The sequence below is a fragment of the Notamacropus eugenii genome, chromosome 1 (genome assembly GCF_028372415.1).
Source record: "Notamacropus eugenii isolate mMacEug1 chromosome 1, mMacEug1.pri_v2, whole genome shotgun sequence".
NCBI lineage: Eukaryota > Metazoa > Chordata > Mammalia > Diprotodontia > Macropodidae > Notamacropus > Notamacropus eugenii.
In genome coordinates this window covers 532,858,824-532,879,388 of record NC_092872.1, presented here as the reverse complement: position 1 = coordinate 532,879,388, position 20,565 = coordinate 532,858,824, and the positions used below count along the sequence as shown (strand labels likewise).

The window sequence follows — 20,565 nt, the reverse complement described above, 5'->3', positions numbered from 1 at the left end:
CCTAGAAAGGAAGAGGACATTTTTTATGTCATCCCCACAGTGTCCTGATGTTCCCAAGCAACTGCTTGGACATCACAGGCAATTACAGGAAAAAGTACAGCATGACCAGAGGCCCTGTGGAGGGAAGAAGCCAGAAAGAACATGGTGAGTCAGCAGAGGAAGACAGACTTGGGAGCTGATAGCTCTTGCAGAACTGCCCAGGTCTAACTGAGGGAGCAGGTCTGGCTCTTGTAAAGTTGCCTAAAAGTCAATAGGAAGAGAAAGTCTATTACTTTCTACTTGAGGAAGGCTGTGCAGTCAATGGCTAGAGGCCAGCCTTCTTAGGGAAATGGTCAGAGGAAACCAGAGTCAAGGTATAACAGGATTGTTCCCCTCCCCTTTTCTTAGACTAGCAAATCCCACCACTCTGTCCCCTTATTTGAACCCTCTTTATGGCATATCTGAATGACTGCAAATTCCTCCATCTCTTGGTTAAATAGAGAGGTAGTTGGGAGTTTTGGCACCTGGGGTAAATTTGCCTTCTCTCCAGATATTCTCCACTGTGACACAGCAGCCTCCTCACCCTGGAATCTCTTTCTGCCCCTGTAGAGTGTTCATCCTGTCTTTATCTGGAGGTGGAGAACATGATTCATAATGAATCTTCATGTTAATAAGAGTTCCTAATTCTTTCAAAGTTGTTTGTATTTAACATGTTATTGTATAATTCATTCAACTGGTTCTACTCATTTCACTCTGCATCACTTCAGACAATCTTCTCAGGTTTCTCTGAAACCATCCCCTTGACCATTTCTTAAAGCACCATAGTATTCCATCACCTTCATTATATTGTACATATTGCATATATCTTTCTATATGCTCATGTTATCTTTCTCAATAGGCAAGGCAAGGTCTCCATGTCCCCAGTACCTAGCACAGTTTCTGACCCATAACAGAAATTTAATAAATGTTCATTGATTTTACTTCACTTCTGGTTCAAGTATTCAGTGATTCAATAATAATAACAGAACGTTAATAATAGCATATAATCCCTTCATCATAATGACAGTATGTGAGAACTAGTACAAATATCATTGTCTCTACTTTAAAAATCAGAAAACCCAGGCTTGGAGAGGCATGATGAGTTGTCCACAGTCACCTTGCCAGTAAGTGTTGGAGCTGGGACTTGAACCTATATTCTCTAACATTCCTATGCTCTTTCTGTCACCCTAGACTGCCTCTATTAAAAGTGCCACTTGTGTGCTAGGTTCTGAAAGAAGCACAGGAGAAGTACTTAGTCCCTGTACTCAAAGGACTCATAATATTGTGGAGAGAAAAGACACATTTTTATACAAAGGTTAAATACCAAAACAACTCAGTACTAAAACAGAATGTCTAAATGAGCAGCATAGACGACAAATGCCAGAGGAGTTCCATGCCACGTGAAAAGGGTTTGGAAGCCTTAAAAATCACCTTACAAAACAGATATACTCATAAGACCACAGCAGCATTGCTGTATGATTTGAGTGGGCAGAGATGATACCCATTAATCTTGCAGTGAACATCAATTGACATGTGTTGAAGTTCCTGTTCAACAACTAGTCTGAAGTCAATATGACCAATACTTCAGTTGACAAATATTAGAACCTGAGGATGGAGGCCCAGTAAGTTCCAGATGGATGATGGTAATATGGAAATGTGTTTTGCATGATTTCACATGTATAATTGATATCATATGGCTTGCCTTTTCAATAGGTAGGAGAGCGGCTGGAGGCAGGAAATGAATTGGGAACTCAAAATGCTTAAAAATTAATATTAATAAAGTATAATCATTTTTAAAAAAAGAAATGGATGGAAAAAATGTTAATAATAATATGGATTGAACTTAAAAGTGGGTCTTGCTTTTTGGAGAGTCAATCATCAAATATTTACCAGCATCCCCCTGATTAGAGTTGAAGTAGCAAGCCCAAGATCCCACATCTAGTGAATACTGGAGCCAAAACAATGAGTTTTGAGAGTCTCTATTTCCCAATTGATGGCTCTTTCCACTGTACATACCATACTATGCTGCCTGCTGAGTACACATTTGCCCAAAGAACAAGTTCGGTATATTAATGACCATGGAAAGGTTTGGGCTCTTGATTCAAAAGTTCTTTACCATTATCCATTAGAACTTACTGGCTTCCTTCCTCAGGTTCTAAAATTTGTCATCTAAAGTATTGGTTACATTGATTGCAAACCAGTTGTGGAACAGTAACTTCAATACATGTCAATTGATACTCACCATGAATGAGGTCTTTATCAGAGAAACTAGTTGCGAAAAATCTTTCTTACTTTTCCTGCCTTCCTTCAAATTGATCCATTTTACTTTCCATGATCCTCTCTCTCTTCTTTGGTCATAAACAATTATTCCTTAGCCATTCTCTGTCCATTTCTTAAGTCTAGACAATCAACAACACATTAAACCAAGCACTGATTTGTCCTATTTGCCTTTTGCAGATTGCTGAAGTCTAAGTACATTGAAAATTCAACAATCAACTCTCAAAAGCCTAATCAGGAGGATTCTAGTACACCCCTAAATCCAATTCAATAAATATTAGTTAAAGACCAATAATGTGCCAGAGATTGTACTAGGCACTGGACATAAAACGCAAAAATGAAAAAGTCTCTACCCACGGAGAGCTCCCATTCTCTTCTGGGAAACAGTGTGAACACATAAACATGTCTGCAAAGTAAATACACACAAGGTAATTCAGTGGGGGCATGAGAGGGAAGGAGAAATTAGAGACTGAATGTAGCATGTGAAGAACATTTGAATGATAAGCAGGTTTGACTGAACTGTGGGGTGTGTGAAGGGGAGTAATGTGTATTAAAGTCTGGAGAGGTAGGCTAGAGAAAGATTGTGAAGGGCTTTAAATAATGGAGAATTTTGTCTCTTTTAAGAGGGAATCAATGGAGCTTTTGGAGTAGGACAGTGAAGTGACATGGAGCTAGGTGTTGACCATACAAAGACAAAATGAAGAAAAGTCCCTTCTTTCCAGGAGCTTATATTTTACTGGGGAGATACAACATGTACACAGATTAATATATATGTAGCTGATAATGACAAAGCATTAAAAATGAAGAAGATGGAAGGAATGGAAGAAAATAAGCATTTATATAATGCCTACTCTGTGCCAAGGGCTTTACTAATATTATCTCATTTGATCCTCACAACAACCCTAGCTAGGGGCTGTTTATTTATCCCCACTTAATAGAAGAGAAAACTGAAGGAAACAGGAGCTAAGTATCTTGCCTCAATGTCTAAGACTAGATTTGAACTCAAGTCTTGCTGGCTCTAGATCTATCCACTGAGCCACCTCAATCAGGAAAGGCACAAGAACTAAGTTTTAAAAGAAATCAGACATTCTAAGAGAAAGTGGTAGTACGCTTGTGAGGCATATGGAAACAGATTGTACAAAGTCACCTAGGCGGAAGATGGAAGGCTGAGTCTAGCTTTAGGTTTTGTCTTCCTTATTCGTAACAGGGACCATGAACTCTATGGGTCCATCAGGGCTGGCATTTTAGAAATGTGCTTCTGCCAGCTTCAACATTTCTAGGCCCCACCTGGGAGCTTGCTCTGTGCTTCTAGAGAACAGAGATGCTGTCAGTTGAGAAAAGGTGGAACACATTGAACAAGAACTAGGAGGAGTCAAGAGATGTGTGGGGATTTGGACTTTCTACTACAGGATGGTTGTAACTTTTTTGTGTTTAATGAACTCCTTTGACAGTCGAATGAAGTCCATTGGCCCATTCTCTAAATAGTGTTTGTAAATCATGAAAGGAAATGCTAACTTCCAGTTAAAGTTTAGAGAAAATAAAGATACAATTTTTTTAAATTCAAGTTCATAGATCCCTTGAAATTAATCCATGGACTCCTGTTGCTGGAACTCAGGTTAATAATCCTTGTTCTGGAAGGATCTGTTTTCAGTGAAAAACACGCTATTAAAGTTAATGTTTTCTTGACATGTCCCAACATAATTTTCTTTGGAAAATGGTGCTTGGCATGAAGTAAATAACTATTGTGGTCCATTGCTGGGATTTGGAGGAATTTTGCCAAAGAGCTAGGTGAACCAGGTAATGCTGAAGCAATGTACCCATTCATTTGGCATATTTAAGAGAAGAGCATGTGGCTGAACTGGACCCTCCCCACAGAAACATGTTGGCGAAGCCAACAAAGATGCTGGGGTAGCATTTACTCTCAAAATGGGGTTACCTTCAAACCAGGGTATGCTGGCATCTGTCCTAGAGCTAGGGCCAATACTCTGAAGCAAGACAAAGAAGGACAAGGCAGGGAAACAACTGGGGATGTGCTGGAGACCGTGGATCCTTCAGGCTATAGCAGAAATCCATAAGATGTATTTTGAGAGTCTGAACCCAGGCTTCAACCCCTCAATTATCATCATCATCGCTAGTATCATTATGGTTGCTGTTACAATTCATTGCAATTATAATAGCATATAAAGCTCTTTAAAATTTGCAAGGCACCATATGTACAGTAGCTCACCAAGCTCTTGCCAGTTCCAGATCAGGAAGACTCCTAGGTCCATCTTCACTTTATGGAGAACCTGAGGTAATATCTGATTGCCTGCCTCAATCTCTGAAGCTACAGGTAGGGAACATTTCTAGCTTGGAAGGCCCTAGAAATACAAGATACCAAACAAGGGAAGTTCGAAAAACAAACAAAAAAAAAAAAAAGGAGGAACAGGGTAATCAATCAGTCACTCAAGCATTCATTAAGGCTACTATGTGCCACATCCTGTGTTCAGTATTAGAGGTACTCCAGATGGACTTCAGATGGATAAACAGATCCAGGGCCTACAAAGCAGTATAGAAATAATAATTCAATTCATAGGAGTTAATGAGGTCACCAAGAAAGACTTCAGAGAAAAAAGGACCCAGCCAGTGTAATGCCTTGGGAAGCCCCAGTTACACAATCTGAGATAGATGGTGAGTAGCAGAGGAGACCAAGAAGGAGCAGTCAGACAGAAGGAGAACCAGAAGAGAAGTCATGAAAACCCAGAGGAAAAAGAGGTTTCAGAAGGAGAGCGCAGTCAACAGTCTCAAATACTATAGAGAAGTCAAGAAAGACGAAGACTGATAAAGTATCATAGGACATGGGAATTAAGAGATTATTGCTAATTGTGAAAAGAGCTGTTATAATTGAGTACTGAGTTTAAAAATCAATATTACAAAGGTCTGAGAAATGAGTGAGAGAAGGAAGGGAGGGAAAGTGGATCACTTTTTCTAGCAATTGGGTTGAGAAAGGGAGGAGAGATACAGAATAAAAACTTGAGGAAATGGCTGAATCTAGTGAAAGTTGTTAAAGATGGTGGGCAAGGGTCTTGAGCATGTTTATATGCCAGAGGGAAGTAACTAATAGAAAGGGAGTTTTTGAAAATTTGAAGGGTGAATGATTAAGAATGCAATCTGTTAGAGAAAATGAGTGGTTAAAAATATTTTTGTAAATGGCTAGCTCGAGAAGTTGTAGGAATGATGAACATTTTCTAAATCAATTTTGATTATAAAGGTCCATGGTTGTAAACAGCAATGGGCTGTTAGAAAGTACTTATTTGAACAATATGGTTTGAAGGCAGTGAGAAAAAAATGGGAATGTTCAGCTGCTTGTTTAAAGATCTTCAAGATAGTTGTGTGAACCAATATTAGCAGCAGAAACAGTTTTCTTTCCTCAGGTCAGATCTGTAGATTCAATGAGGAGAAAAAGAAGAAAACTCCAGAAATACTTGGAAAATGACTCATAGAAACATTATGCTCATTTATCCTAATTTTACCAACCAGAGACCAAAAATTGTGCTGAGGGTCATATTGACCTGTGGGGTTTCCTCTCCTATTTTAGGACCTTTAATGAATGTAATTAACATTTATTAAGTCTTTCAAAAGGACTTCTGAAGCTTCCAGCAGCTGGTTCCTTGAGAATCCTGGTCACCTGGGTAACTGGGACATCATTTTGATACAAGCATCAATGAATAATTTAATGATATACCTCATTAGTTTTTTCTTTCATCAAAAACATTACAATTCTTGAAATTATGCTAAGAGATTTTTTTGTGGTACCACACCCTTTCCTTGTCAGTTTACATCTCCAGCTTTCATTAGCATTAGCAAGTTGGATTCATCAGAAAGAAGGCTTCTTCTATTTTTCGGGTCCTACCTGTAGGTAGTTACACTCCTAACACTAGCTCACAAATCTCAATCTTCCCTTTAAGAGGCAGTAGACTCTGTTAATTCTTGAGCAAAAGTGTTCACTCAAAAGACAATAAGAACAGTAATTAGGGGCTCCCTCTCCCCAAGATATATGCAGTCTGTTAAGAGGGCTGACTGAACAAGAATTTAAAGACCAAAAGTGATGAGGTACACATGGAGGGAATATACATGGCCAAGCTTCTCATACCTCTGGAACTGTAGGACCTTGATATTCTGTCTTTCTCCAGCAGGGCCCCACCTGGGTCACAGTGTAATTTATGGATAAGTCACTCACCTAGGCTGGCTTCTCTCAGGGATACCTTGTCTCTGATAGGAAGCTCAACTGAGCTTGTTCCTTGTTAGAGTAGGGGTCTTGAATGAATGGGTTAATCTGCTTTACTGGACTATGCTAGATGGGTCACTCAACTGTTGGATTACTGCCAGGCTGGACCAAACAATTCACTAAGCCTCTGGATAATTGCTTCCAGACTGAGTTGGGCAGGTTACTCCGCTGAGTGGGAATTGTCGGAATTGAGTGAACCACACTGACTCCATCTTGTGACTCAATTCTGGATCTAGTTCAGTTCTCTTTCCATTCAATTATGGGTCTAGTCCAATTTCTGTCTTATGAGAAAACTATTCAATTGTGGGAATTGGAAGAAATCATTGTTTGAATCTAGCCCTGCATGGCTGGGAAGGTGGACCACCTCTACTTGTTGCCTAGAGACCCTTTAACTAAGTACCTAGGTTAGGCTGACTAGAAACCTGGTCAGATCTGAAGACTGATGCAAGGAGTTTTCTCACAATTATACATATCAAGCAACCCATATGTCTTATCTGAAAATCAGCCTCATTCTGGTCAGTTTCTGTTTCCTTGCTCCTTTGATTGAATGCAGACACTTGAAGAGGAAGAGGACACCTCTTTTCTGAATTCAAGAAATTGCACCTGTTTGCTCTCCCTCTTTTAACTTGGGAAACTCCTAATCTTTCCTCCAAATAGAAATCAGATGGCCTAACCTTGTATCCTGATCTATGTCTTGTTCTTTTCTCTTAATGCATAAAAATCTGTCTCCCCCTGTATTCAGGGTCCACTTGCAAGCTAAGGAGACCTGGTCCCGATTTGTTATGCAATTGGCATGCATTGCTTATTAAACTGATCTACTCAGAAGCTTGAACCCTTGCTTCCTCAGTTATTTCCAGTTTCACCAGTCACATAATATAATGCTGATATTATAAAAATGAACAGTTTTGGAGACTTACAAGCTGATGAAAAAGGAAATTAGCAGAAGCAAGAGAAACATTTATATAATACTGTAAACACATTTAAAAGATATAAGAACTAGGATCAATCCAATGATCATTCAAGATTTCCAAGGAGAGAGGATGCAACATGCTATCCACTGCAGAGAGGTGACAGATTTAGGATGCAGAATATATATGTAAAAAACACCCATATGACAGTATGTGAATATATTTGTATATATGTATATGTACACACACATATATATAAAATACGTAAAGATAGAGATATGGATATATAGACATAGATATAGTTACTTGTAATATAGCCACTGAAAGTATTTGTTTTGCTTGATCATGTATGTTTATTACAATAAATTTTTTCTTTTCTTGTCCCATCCATCCAATAGGGTAAAGGGGGATAGAAGGAAGTGAGAAAAAGATTTCTTTTAATTAAAAAACTAGAGAGATGCAAGAGATGCTACAGATGTGAAATGGTGCACGCACTTTCAGATGAAGTCATTGCATCACTGATTTTGCTTAACTGTTTTTGATTTTGTTACAAGAGATCTCTCACAGAATTGGAGTAATTTATATTTTTTATTTATTGAGATATTTATATATATATGTGTATATTTATACAACAAAATGCACAGATAACTCACCTCTCCCGCCCCCCAAAAAAACCCAAAGTTCTCTAAGGTACAATAATTTACCCAATGTCATGTAGCTAATAAATGAGAGATCTAGGAGGAAATGTGACACAGTGAAAAAACTACTGGATATGGAGCTAGAGGAATTGAGTTGTATGTAATCCCAGCTTTGTAACTTTGTTACTTACTGTCACAAGTAACAAATTCTTCCCACATTTGTTTCCTCCTTGATAAAATGAGGGAGTTACCTGGGTAACTTCTAAGACTCATAGCTGCTCTAAATCCATGATCTAGGTCTTTTGACTTCAAGCCCAGAGTTCTTTTTACAATTTAAAGCCACATTTAAAAGTTCCTTGTTGGTTACCCTTTATTAGCTCCATAATAGAAAGAAGGAATAAAAAAAAGAGCCACTGCTCTCCACACTGGCTTCCTTGACACCTTTGTATGCTTTGTAAGTGCCCTCACTTAATATGTCATACTTGCTGTAAAACTCAGAAAGCAGGGGTTTGATTTTTCACAAGGGCCTTCATTTCCTTTTCAAATTAACTTTTAAAATTTGTGGCAAAGGATGGAGCAGCTAGCTGCATTTTGATGGCTTGGAAAGATACAAGAGGGAAAAGTGCATAAGAGAAGAACAAAGCTTCCATAGTCAATAAGCTATTTCTCCAGTCTAGATGCTAACCAATACACATGATGGGATTTAGCAAAACCACCCCTAGAGGTGCTGCAGTGGACAGATTGCTGGGTGTGGAGCCAGGAAGCCTCATCTTCATGAGTTCAAATCCAGCCTCAGACACTTACTAGCTGTGTGTTGCCAGGCAAGTCACTTGCCACTGTCTGCTTCAGTTTCCTCATCTGCAAAATAAGCAAGAGAAGGAAATGGCAAACAACTTCAGTGTCTTTGCCAAGAAAACCCCTAATGGGGTCACAGAGTCAGACACAACTGAAAACGACTGAACAACAAGAACAAAGAGTAAATGGTCTGAGGAAGTCTGCTTAGGTCAGCAGAGCCTTTGCCCTCAAGCTAGCTTCAGTTTAGGTAACTATAAAAACTAGGCCATTACTTGTGAGGAAGCATATAAGGCCATGCAGGGATGTGGAGATGTATAAGGCATCATCATTAGTTGGACTGCTATCGCTTGGAACAGAGGCTATAGAATCACAGACTTGGGAACATGGAAGGGACCTCGGTGGCTATCCAGTACAACTCTGCTGTGAAAGGACTATAAACTATATACTATATAAACTATACGGTCAAAGAGTCTCTGACAGAAGACTTCAAGGAAGGGAAACTCTCCACTTGTGGAAGTAACCCATTCCCCTTTGGGCAGCTCTAATTGGTGGGGAGATATTCCTAAAATCAAACCCAACTTTGTTTCTTTATAACTTTTCCAGAGGTAGGGAACCTGTAGCTTCGAGGCCACATGTGGCCCTCTCGGTCCTCAAGTGTGGTTCTTTGACAAAGGCCACAAGTGGCCTCGAAGCTGCAGGTTCCCCACCCCTGGTCTAGAACGTGTCCCAGGTTTTGCCCTCTTGGCCAAATGTTTGGGTTGCAGGGGGTTCTGTGTATGTGTGTTTGTATGTATAGAAATAAGAGAACAAACCTAAGGTGATGAAGCAAAGTATCTATTGTCATCACATAGTATTGTTAATAGGATTTTACTGAGCCAGTTATCTAACCTGAGAGTGACAAAACAGCAGGCCTGAGACAGTGGTAGTAATCAGGTAGCTGTTTGTTTAGTTTCGTTATGAGGAACAGAGCTGCAAATCAGGAATCCTCCTGATCAGAATTCTACCTTGTCGAAAAGAGATTTTACACACACACACACATGCACGCATAAATGTATGTGTGTTGTGTACATATATCACTAGTGGGGAAGGAGGGAGTAAGGTGAATTACAAACAATTGTTTCTAGGGCCAGAGAGATTTCCTATGACCAGGCCACAAATCACACAATTCTAAGGTACAGGTGTCTGGAAGTTCTGTGGGAACAGCATTGTTCAAGTCTTTGGGGATTGTTACTTGGTGGGTCACAGGACCAGAGTTCTGTGACAGGAACAGGTTCTACAATCTTTGATTCACTTCACTTCAAGTACAGCCAGTAATGCCAATGATTTTGAGCCTTGTCAAAGTTTGATTAATCACTTCAAGCTGCATTGTGATCTTCTGACTCACAAGCTAGAAGAGGCAACTCTGAATAATCAAATCTATTAGTATGCATCACATATATATTGATGTTATAAAAGTCATAATTCCCTTCATAGTATTTATAGTTTTCTTAGGTTTCCCTGGAACTCAGCAGGTGGTGAATTGTCATGAGTAATCCCAAAAAAGTTTAAAATATTGAAGATAGGAAAAAGGAAATTTTATCAACCTTTTTACTTGCCTTTTTTCATTTAACATTATACCAAAACTGTTGTCAAAAGTCCAACTGGGTCTGTAAGGTTTAAACATCTTCAATAGACTGAAAACTAGTCACCCAAAAACATTTTAAGGATTTTTTTTTTTTTTACTTCTAGTGGGCCTGAAATTCTTGTCTCTATTGAGGGAATGATGAATACTCTCATAAATATATTGATAAACTAAGGCAGAATTATTCTTGAATTACAAAAAGTCTCAACTAGAAATTGAATATGACCTTGTGCTGTGTCTACCACGCATCAAGAAAGCTTAAGAAATTTATCCAAGAAAAAGAAAAGATCAACCTCCAACAGAATGGAAATCAACTTGATTTAAACCTCACTTAAGTCCTATAAATCAAGGCTAGCCTTGAGAAATCAGATGGTTCATCAAAAATATACTTAATAGTCAAATTTGATAAAGTGTCAGGATTTTGTGCAAAATCCTTTAAGACAAATAATTAAAACAAAGGAACATATTTCACATTGTTTTTGAAGATGTAAAATGTTGTGATATTATATGTCAACAATTTTTCTTTACTTTGTCCCAGTGAATTTGGCTCCAGGCCTTTCTTCTCTCCAGTTGTTAGTGGCCTCTCTCTTCCCATCATCTTGCATTTATTTTGTAGATATTTCTATGTTTGTGTGTGGTCATTGCTGATAGAATGTAAGCATTTTGAAGGAAGACAACGTTTCATTTTTGTCTTCATATTCCCCAAACTAGGACAGTTCCAGGCATACAAGTAAGCGATTTAACAGATGATTTCTGAATAACCAATTGAGGAGAGACAATTTTCTTTGTGTGTACAACTGCCCATGGTAAAGCATGTAGACTTTGTGTAGAGAGAACAGGTGAAGGTGAAAACTGAAAAGGTAAATTGTGGCCAGTTCAGGGAACATCTTGACTGTTCTGCTAGAGTTTGTTGGACTGTATGTTGTAGGGAACAGGGAGTCATTAACTATGTTCAAGGAGGGGATGGTATCTCTCAAAGTACCTTAGAATTAGGGTCTTAGATTTAGAGCTGAAGGGACCTCAGAAGACTGCTACTGAGTTCAACATTTATTTTGCAGATGAGGAAAATGATGAGGCTGATAGATGTTAAGTGATTTCTCTAGGATTACATACCTTCTAAGGGTCTCATGCAGAACTTGGACTCAGATCTTCCTGACTGAAAGCCCAGTGCTCTGTCTCAGTGAAGAAATAAAACGGTGCCAAAAAAAAATGACAACAAAAAACAATCAAATGCTGAGAACTGTCCTATAGTGTTTAGACGAAGACATGTGCAGTCTAATACTATTGCCACTTTGCAACTGCTCTATGGCCTTAAGTGCTTGACCTCATTAGGCCTTAATTTTCAATAGGGAAAATGAAGGAATCAGATGCTCTAAAACACTAATTCAATTTAGATTCGAATCTTGTTTCATGGAAACTTTATATATAACAGAAGCACCATAATAACACTCAAGTTGATCTAATGTTGGGGCAAGCAGATGTCCCACAATTAACCTTCTCTTCAGATGACACCACCCCCAACCTCAGCATGTAGATTGGAGTTACAGCTTGGGTTCAAATTCTAGCTCTGGCACTTACAATCTGTGTGATCTTGGCAAATCCTCCTCTGAGCCTCAGTTCCCCATCTGTAAAGTGAGGGGGTTTGAACTAGATGACCCTTAAAGTTTTTCTACCTCTAGCATTCTCTCATCTGATAACAAGTATATATGATGGAGAGAGGTTTGGCAGGGGTGGGAAACCTGTGGCCTTGAGGCCACAAGTTTGGATTCAAAAGGCTGCCCTTGACAATGGAGAGGGCCACATGCAACCTCCAGCCTGAAGGTTTCCCCACCCCCGGTTTAGAGTTTTGCAATGATTCAGGCAAGAGGCTTGAACTGGAATGTTAGCAGTGTGACATGAATCATCATAACCTTGTAGTTGTAGATTAATTCCTACAATGATAAAATGGCACAAGGGGACTTTTCCTGCTAGAATGGAGTATGGGAAGATGGAGACTTCCATTCATATGGACTTTCTACAGTTTGCTTGAACTCCTCAAATGTAACATACTGTGGAGAATACTCATGAACTATTATGAGTACCAGTTCCCTCTCCCCATGAAGACACAGATTAACCAGGAGATCCAAGGGCGTTTTGATTTGTAATGTGTCCAGATAGGTCTTGCTGTGATCAAGAACAAACTTGAGGAAAACACATTGCTTTGGGCCACTCTGTCACAGAAGTCCACGGTAGTAATCAGGGCATAGGTCAGGCCTGGCCTGATCTTGAAGAGAATTCCTGGAGTAAGTAGTATGTAAGCTTTTAGATCTTTAGATCTTAAGATCCTTAAAAGTTGTTCAGTTGGGGTGATCCCATTTGGGATTTTCTTGGCAAAGATAATACAGTGGTTTGCCATTTCCTTCTCCAGCTCATTTTACAGATAAGGAAACTGAGGCACTATGGCGCCACCTAGCTGCTCACTTTATAAATATTTCCAGCAATTTTTCTGGGTTCCTATGCCATTCTGACATTTTGTTTGGGGTAAGCAATCATTTCTTATTTTTAAAAAATCGAAGTCAAAACTTTGATAATAGGACCTAATATATAAGATCTGAGCATGTAATTCTATAGAAGGGTTCACATTCTTTGAATATTTCCTCCAAACTAACATTCCTTATCTCTCTGTCTCTGCAGTCTGTGCACATCCCTGGGGTAGGACACTGATGACTCACTTTACTACAATCACACCATGACTATGTCCACTTCCACTGTAGCATAGATTTTTGTCAGCTTGGCTTCTGAATTCTTATTCTCTTGCATGGGGAAAGAGAAACAGAAATCTGACAATCATCTGGATTTTTTTCCTCATCCACCCCCAACTTTCTTACAGCTTCCCCTTTAAAAAATCCATTTCTTTTTATTTTTAATCCCCCAGGTAAGTGAAAATTCCTGTTTTCCTTCCTAGCATCCATCATACTTGCGTCTTCCACTGTCCTCCAGCTCTCCCAAAGCCTCACACCATTTATGTGGCATTTATTACTCTCTTCCTCCTCCACCCATCCACCTTCTATATTTGCATCAAAAGCTTCCTCAGCATACTCTTCTCTCCCTCAATGGGAGATTAGTGCTATTAAGTGGGTAACGGCAGGCACTAATATTCTCAGGGAGGCAGACAGGTGGGGAAACGGACAGAGTACCAGGCCTGGAGTCAGGAAGACTCAGCTTCTTGGATTCAAAACAGCCTCAGACACTTAAGAGCCATGTGAACCTAGATAAGTCACTTAACCCTGCCTCAGTTTTTTCATGTATAAAATGAGATGGAGAAGGAAATAGCAAACTACTCTAGTATCTTTGCCATGAAAACCCCAAATGGAGTCATGAAGAGTTGGATATAACCAAACAATATTCTAATTCTCCAAATTTACCAACTAAGGAAAAAAAAAGTGACACAATATATATAGGATAAAATAGTGAATAGAGAGCCAGGATCTGAACCTAAGTCAATGCCCTAGAATATACACACCTTTAAAAACTAGTTGGCACATATCAAAGTAAAACTTGGTGGGACAAAATCTCTGTAGTATAGGGTACCCACGGGTTCAAACGAGTTCATATATGTAGTATGCCTTGCAAAAATGCTTGTTTAGGTATTGGTGATTATCCTTATTGGGAGTGAATTCATGAAAGATAACATAAAAACTTTATAAATTGATTAAAAATGAAATTATTTTTGACAAGATATAAACAAAGATAAATGCTTGAGAGTATGATGAATTTTATGTAGATATGTTGCTAAAAAGAATAAAGATGTCATGAGAAAATTAAAAAACAAGTCTGCTCAGGAACTGTACCAAGAAACTTGAGAGGCTTAACAGTAATGATTATTTTCTTAAAAAAAGGTAGTTCAGGGTAGATGTTAGAAAGCAGAACAGAATGATCAAAAATCATCTTGTATAGATTGCAATCTACTATACTCTTGACAAACCAGAAACACACACACACACACACATACACACACACACACACACAGTTTTTAATTATTCCATTTTATTTTGGGATGTATGATACATGACTGATACATGACTCACAAACATCTTAACATTTTTCATGGACGATGAAAACTAAGGCCATTCTGTGAGTTTTCATATCTTGGTATATTTCATACAATCCTCTTTTAAGATCAGGCAGTCAAAAACAAGAATCCTTTTGAAAACAGTATTTAAAGTAAAGGCAACACAGTCATTGGCAAATTTGTTTATGCGGCCTGCATCACTGATCACAGATACAAGTTAATAAATGCCTTGGAATTAAGCTGTTATCCAAATGTCATAAAGTGATGTACACTAACAATAGTCACAAGTGTTTAGAGACCACAAGCCTAAAGAGTTTTTTTTTCATGAGTTAATAAAAAGAAACCTTTGTTTAGGAACATAGTACAGAAATACCTGAAACTAAACCAGATCCTTAACCAAGGCACTAAAAACATGTCATTTATACAAAGAAATGTAAACAGTCCACCAACAAGTTCCTCCAGTGGAACTTGCTGTAAAGTGCACAAAGGCATGGCTGTTGGGATCAGAGCTTAGAGACTGTGCAAAGAAAGCAGGAGGTCACATCTCCAATATACTTTTGATGAATAATCAACTCACATAACTCCCTTTGAACTAAGGCTTCTGATACATTATTTTAGAATGACTCCAATTTCTAATCCATCTAATTGTAAGGCATTCTAAGTGGGGTACTGGTTTTGCATTCTAAATTTTACTAACAAAGTAACATATAAAATTTGATAGGAAGCCTTTAAAAGGAGGTCTTTCTTACACATCCCTCTCTCCCCCTCCACAGTTCATAATGCTCATCCTTTACCATGTACTTTTAATGAATATTCAAATTAATGAGGTATTCTATCTTATAGCTTTGCTGATAATTCAATCAGGTAGGGAAAAAGGATTTCTTAATTAGTAACTTTTTTTGTAGGTCTTGGAGAAAATCATGTTCCATGTCCTGTATAAAACATGCTAACTTTTATTTATTTAAAATTTCACAGAATGGCAATTTTAAAATTGAACATTTGGACAATTAAATTATATTAATTTTCAAGGTTGTCACACTTGTACCTTCTATAGATTAAGAGATTATTACCTCTGAATTGTATAATGCAGCCAGGAGAGAAATAGCTCTGTTTCTAGAGCACCAAGGTAGAGGACTGTGGAAGATATAGGGACTGAAGACATATGAATTCATCTTTCTCTTTTCCATATTAATTTTTCTGAGTCATTCCAAAAGCAATGGAATATTACAAACAAGTATTAAACACTTTAACATTTTTGAAAAATATATTTAAAATAAAAACTTTTTTAAAACATGAAAAATGTAGAGAAAAAAATTTCTTTTCTCCAGTTCAAAGGGGGAACTCAAATGCTCCAGGCAAAAACTGTCTGTTACACTTTTTCTCCACCAACCCCTCCGCAATGCCTTGCAAAAACTATTTCTCCCTGGTGTGGATGGGTGCCTGTAACTTCTGATTCTGAACTCTAGGTTTTGTTAGTTATTTTTTTTAAAGGCTTACAGTTTATCTTAAAAAATAGCTTCTGTGGCGGAAAAAAGTGTTTTTCTTCACAAGGTTCAGAATTGAAAGTGCATCAGATCAGATGGAAAATGTTCCTCAGACAGGCAGCTACAGAGCTCTGAACAGTAGCTGTGATTTCAGCTGACAAAGACTGTATTACGAACACCTTCAGAACAGAAAGTATAGCTTTTTCCTTCCCCTCTACTACAGAGCAATCCCAAATGTCAAACTCTCTCTGAGTTTCTAAATATAGCCAAAGGAAGTCTGAGACAACCCTAAATTAGAAACCACTTTTATAATGGAAAAAGGTTAACTTCCCTCCAACCCACAAACAAAACAAAACAAAACAACCCCATGAAGTTAAACAGATGGCTTCCAGCACACGTGTGTAATAACTAATTAGTAGCTATGAGCAGGGAATTAAAAGCAGCTGTCGGGGAAGAGGAGATAGTTCAATACAGGCTAGCTTCTCTACTGGAGGCAGAGTTGATACATTCGTGTGAATGTTTTTGTTGCCGTTTTCTAACAAAAATGATTTTCCATCAAAGTGCTTTCTAGTCTGCTGGGTAGTTCTGAAAGAAAGTGCTACTTCAGTAAGCCATACTATGTGTTTACTCCTTTCATGGCAGAGCAAAGCTAAAACTTGGAGTAGAAGCCACTGTCCAGCACAAGAAGTTTTAACTTGGTTTGAATTGTCAGGGATTTGATGGGAAATTCTTTTGTTTCTAATTTTGGCTGTTACCCATAACTGCCTTTGTTTCAAGCTTTCTTTTTTTTTTTTTTTTTTTCAAAAGGGCTCAACTCGGATTTTTATGTACGGAGAGGAAAGATAGCCTTCTCTTTTCTGTGGGACAAGGACAAACTCCAGTGAGCAAAGAATACAGTGCAGTGAATAACTGTGGGAGCTGTTTAAAGGATGCCACCAAGCTGTTAGATTTGCTAATAGCCAATGACTGTAACTGCTCCATATTGTCATTCCTGTGTCCACCATCTCCATATTATGGGAAAGGAGCCACATGCTAAGAGAAAGAAACTACAGAGCTTTTCTTGCCTCATAAAGAGACTGAAAGTTTATGTTGCTGGTTCCTTGGACTTGCACTGGTGGCAACATTTATTTAGCTGAATAAATCAAGGGCAAGTCTAAATGCTGCTGATGAAAGAGGTGGTCTGAGTTGAAAAAAAGTCAAGCTGCGCAACAGTGCTGATAATGAGCACTAGGTCAAAAATGTAGTCTGAATTGTCAGGGATTTGATGGAAAATTCTTTTGTCACCCAATTCTGGCTATTACTAATAAATGCCTTTCTTTTTAAGGTTAAACTAAGATTTTTATTCAAAGAGAGGAACATAGTCCTCCCTTTTCTGTAGATTTTCAGAAACACTTGAGAATTTATAATTTGTTATTTCAGTATTTGTTAATTTTAGATTGTACTCTGCTTTTATTTTTCAGGGGGGAGGAAGAAAAAGGTTTCAGTATGTGTTTTTTTTTTTCATCTAGGCCTCCCATAGGGGCAAAAAGGTACTAATTACCAATATACTGAAGGAAAACTGGCACTGATCATATAACAATAACAAAATGAAGCAAAATTTCTAATTACAAAATTCAAATTGAGGTTTAGAAGTTGGTAAAGTTTCTGTTTACTCATAGACCCAGTTCCCTCCGTGGGCAAAAGGGCACACAAGGTTTTTCACTCTGTAGGTCACCAAAAACCAAAACCTCTTACAAATTACCACATTCTTTGCATGGACTGGTTGTCAAATCTTTTGACTAATCTAAGGGAGGGCAGGAAGTTTCAGTAAAGGATCTAGAGAATTCTGAGGATGGCTTTTGGGAAAAGGATGGTCAAGGAACTATAGAGGAAAAGGTAAGAAAGAGACAACTCCCGTGAACAAGTGAAATGACCTACCTCCACTCTTCAGAAAAGCGTCTTGATTTGTCCTAGGGGTTATAAGTCACAGATCTATCTCCTTTGGCTACAGTTTGGCTGGATGATAGGATTGGAGTTTATAAATTCCACTGTGGGCCTTGCCTATTAACAGCCTAATGATTGTTTAATAATCCAGCAGGAATTATTTCACCACTGCATCTCCTTGCTGAAACAATATTAAAATTACATTCTGAGATTAAAAACTATTTTCATATAGAGCAACATGTTTTTTCCTTTTCACAAAATCAAGTGCAAAATGTCTTTAACAAAGAATGATGGTAGTAAGAAAGATTTGAAATTTTCATGCAAAAAAATCTTCTCAGTTTACAAAGGCTGTATGTAGAACATTTTTTAAAAAAATCCCTCAAGTTTGTGGCCTGTGAATCCTACATTCTCAATCTTTTTTCTGGTCGTCTACACTTGGTCGTTTCCATAAGAACCGGTAACATGCAAGTTCAATGACTTCAAGTCCACCGAATATTCTCTCTTGTAGCACAAAGAAGACAACTGTGATACAAAAATACCACCGAACAATGCTGTAGAAATACAGGAGAATTGACATAGCAGGGGTGAAGCAAGTCCAATAGAAGATGGACATCCACTTGATGATTTGTACCCTCAACTCTGATTTGCAAGGGGGAATCATGCTCTTCCCTGTGAATTCAAAATTGTTGGACCCCTCGTAGAACATTCGCAGTCGTTTTTCCTTCTCTTCCCATCGTTTGTGGCACCAGACCTGAAGTTCCTCCTTGGAGTCAGGCAGGGTTTCTAATGCATACCTGTTGATATGAAAATGGATCTCCTTGGGGAAGTTTCCATTTAATAGGTGCTTCTCGGTCTGAGGAATGTTGTGAGGGTATGCCACAGTGATGTCATGGATGGCATCAAGATTCTTACCTAGGTTTGAAGAAAAGAAGCAAAGATAAAGAAATAGTTAACTTTTCCATTAATATGTTAATTAAATTGCAATGGCAGACCTGAAAACATTAAAAATTGAAAAAATTAACAAAAAAAATGCAGGTTGTTTGATCAATATTTACTAATCATTTTCAGTTATTTTTCTTCTTATTGATGATCATTATACAAATTGGGGTGGGGTGAGTGGGATGAAAATGAAACTGAACTCTGGAAATAGCAACCCAGAATCCTAAAACAAAATGGTAAAAAGGATAACATAAAATTGAAATTAGACATCAAAAAACACAAGAACACATAACAATCTTTTCTTCCAAAAGGTGACAGATTTACTCTTATGGTACGCAATCTCTCAAAATCCTTAACTCACCTGCCATTAACTAAATATTATTATACCAACTACCAGGAAGAAAAAAATACAATTAAGCTCAACATAATTATTATAAACACATAAAAACTTTATAATCAGTTACTTTAATGCATTAGATAAAATTTCCTTAAGATGCTCAGCAAAGCTAGCCACAGCCACCCCTGTCAACATTATGCTTGGTAGAACTGGAATATAATTTCAAGGATATGAGTGTTACTGTTGCTAAATTCTTTAAAGGCTCTTTAATTTCTTTAGGTAGTCCCATAGCTGATATAGATCAAAGCAAAGAAAGCATATTAAAACCTTGCCAGGACTTGTACTCTGCTAAGATAGCTTTCCAAAACTGAATTCTAGGCTACCATGAGGTCCTGGAGTAAGACTTTAGCAGCAGACTGATGATGAAGAAATTAGTAAAATCCAATGTTAAAAAGTTCTCTTTCTAGAATAATATAGTTATATATGAAAACTTCAGAGATGTATATCCCAAAGGGAAGATGAAGGCATTCAGTCCAACTTTCTGCTTTATAGATAAGAAACCTAATAACCAGAGGTGTCATGACTTATAGATAGTCACAAACTGAAATCACAACTCTAATTCCATGACTTTTTTGCGCTATACCACAAACTCATACAGGTCTCCTGCTAGACTTTTGGGTGTATCATGAAGACAATTATCATGTACTTCACCTCACCAAAGGCCACTCTTCCTTACTAGAAAGGTGAGTTTGACTGGCATAGTTTACAAATACAGTGAATAAAATAGAGCAAAAAGTAATAGGATTCCAAATAAGGATTTATGAAGTATTACGTGTAGGATGATATAGAAAAGGAGCCTAAAAGGGGGGCAAACAGCTAAGGAGAAGAATCAAGAGACAGCAATGTCACGGCAAGCAAGCTAGGAGAGAGCATCTTAGAGGGAGTGTGGTCAAGAGTTTCAAATCTGTAGGGAAGTCAAAAGCATAAGGAATGAGGGAAAAAAAAAAACCTGTCACATTTGGCAATTTATCAAGGGTAACTTTGGAAAAATTGGTTTTATTTGACAGTTCTGACTGAGTAATAAGGCTGGAAGTCAGATATCAAGGGATCAAAGAGTGAATAAGAGAAGAAATAGAAGCAATAAGTATGCAGACAGTTCTCCCTTACCTCAAATTAGTTGTGATGGAAGAAGAAACAGCACAATATTTTGATGTGATGGCAGAGTCAAGTCAGGGCTTATGTTTGTAGGAAGAAGAAAAGGAACTAGCATATATAAGTACACTAAAGATTAGGGAGAATGAGGGAAT

The 20,565-nt window shown here is 38.0% G+C and overlaps 1 protein-coding gene across 2 annotated transcripts in view; it reads right to left on the bottom strand.

Annotated features, from left to right (window-relative positions):
* Positions 1-14,530: 14,530 nt before the first annotated feature.
* LCLAT1 (lysocardiolipin acyltransferase 1) overlaps positions 14,531-20,565 on the bottom strand; it is a 133,277-nt gene continuing 127,242 nt past the window's right edge. For both annotated transcript variants that reach the window (XM_072634104.1, XM_072634103.1), the window contains one exon: positions 14,531-18,894. In XM_072634104.1, coding sequence (XP_072490205.1) covers positions 18,392-18,894 — 503 coding nt within the window. In that variant the 3' untranslated portion in view covers positions 14,531-18,391. The remainder of the gene's footprint in view (positions 18,895-20,565) is intronic.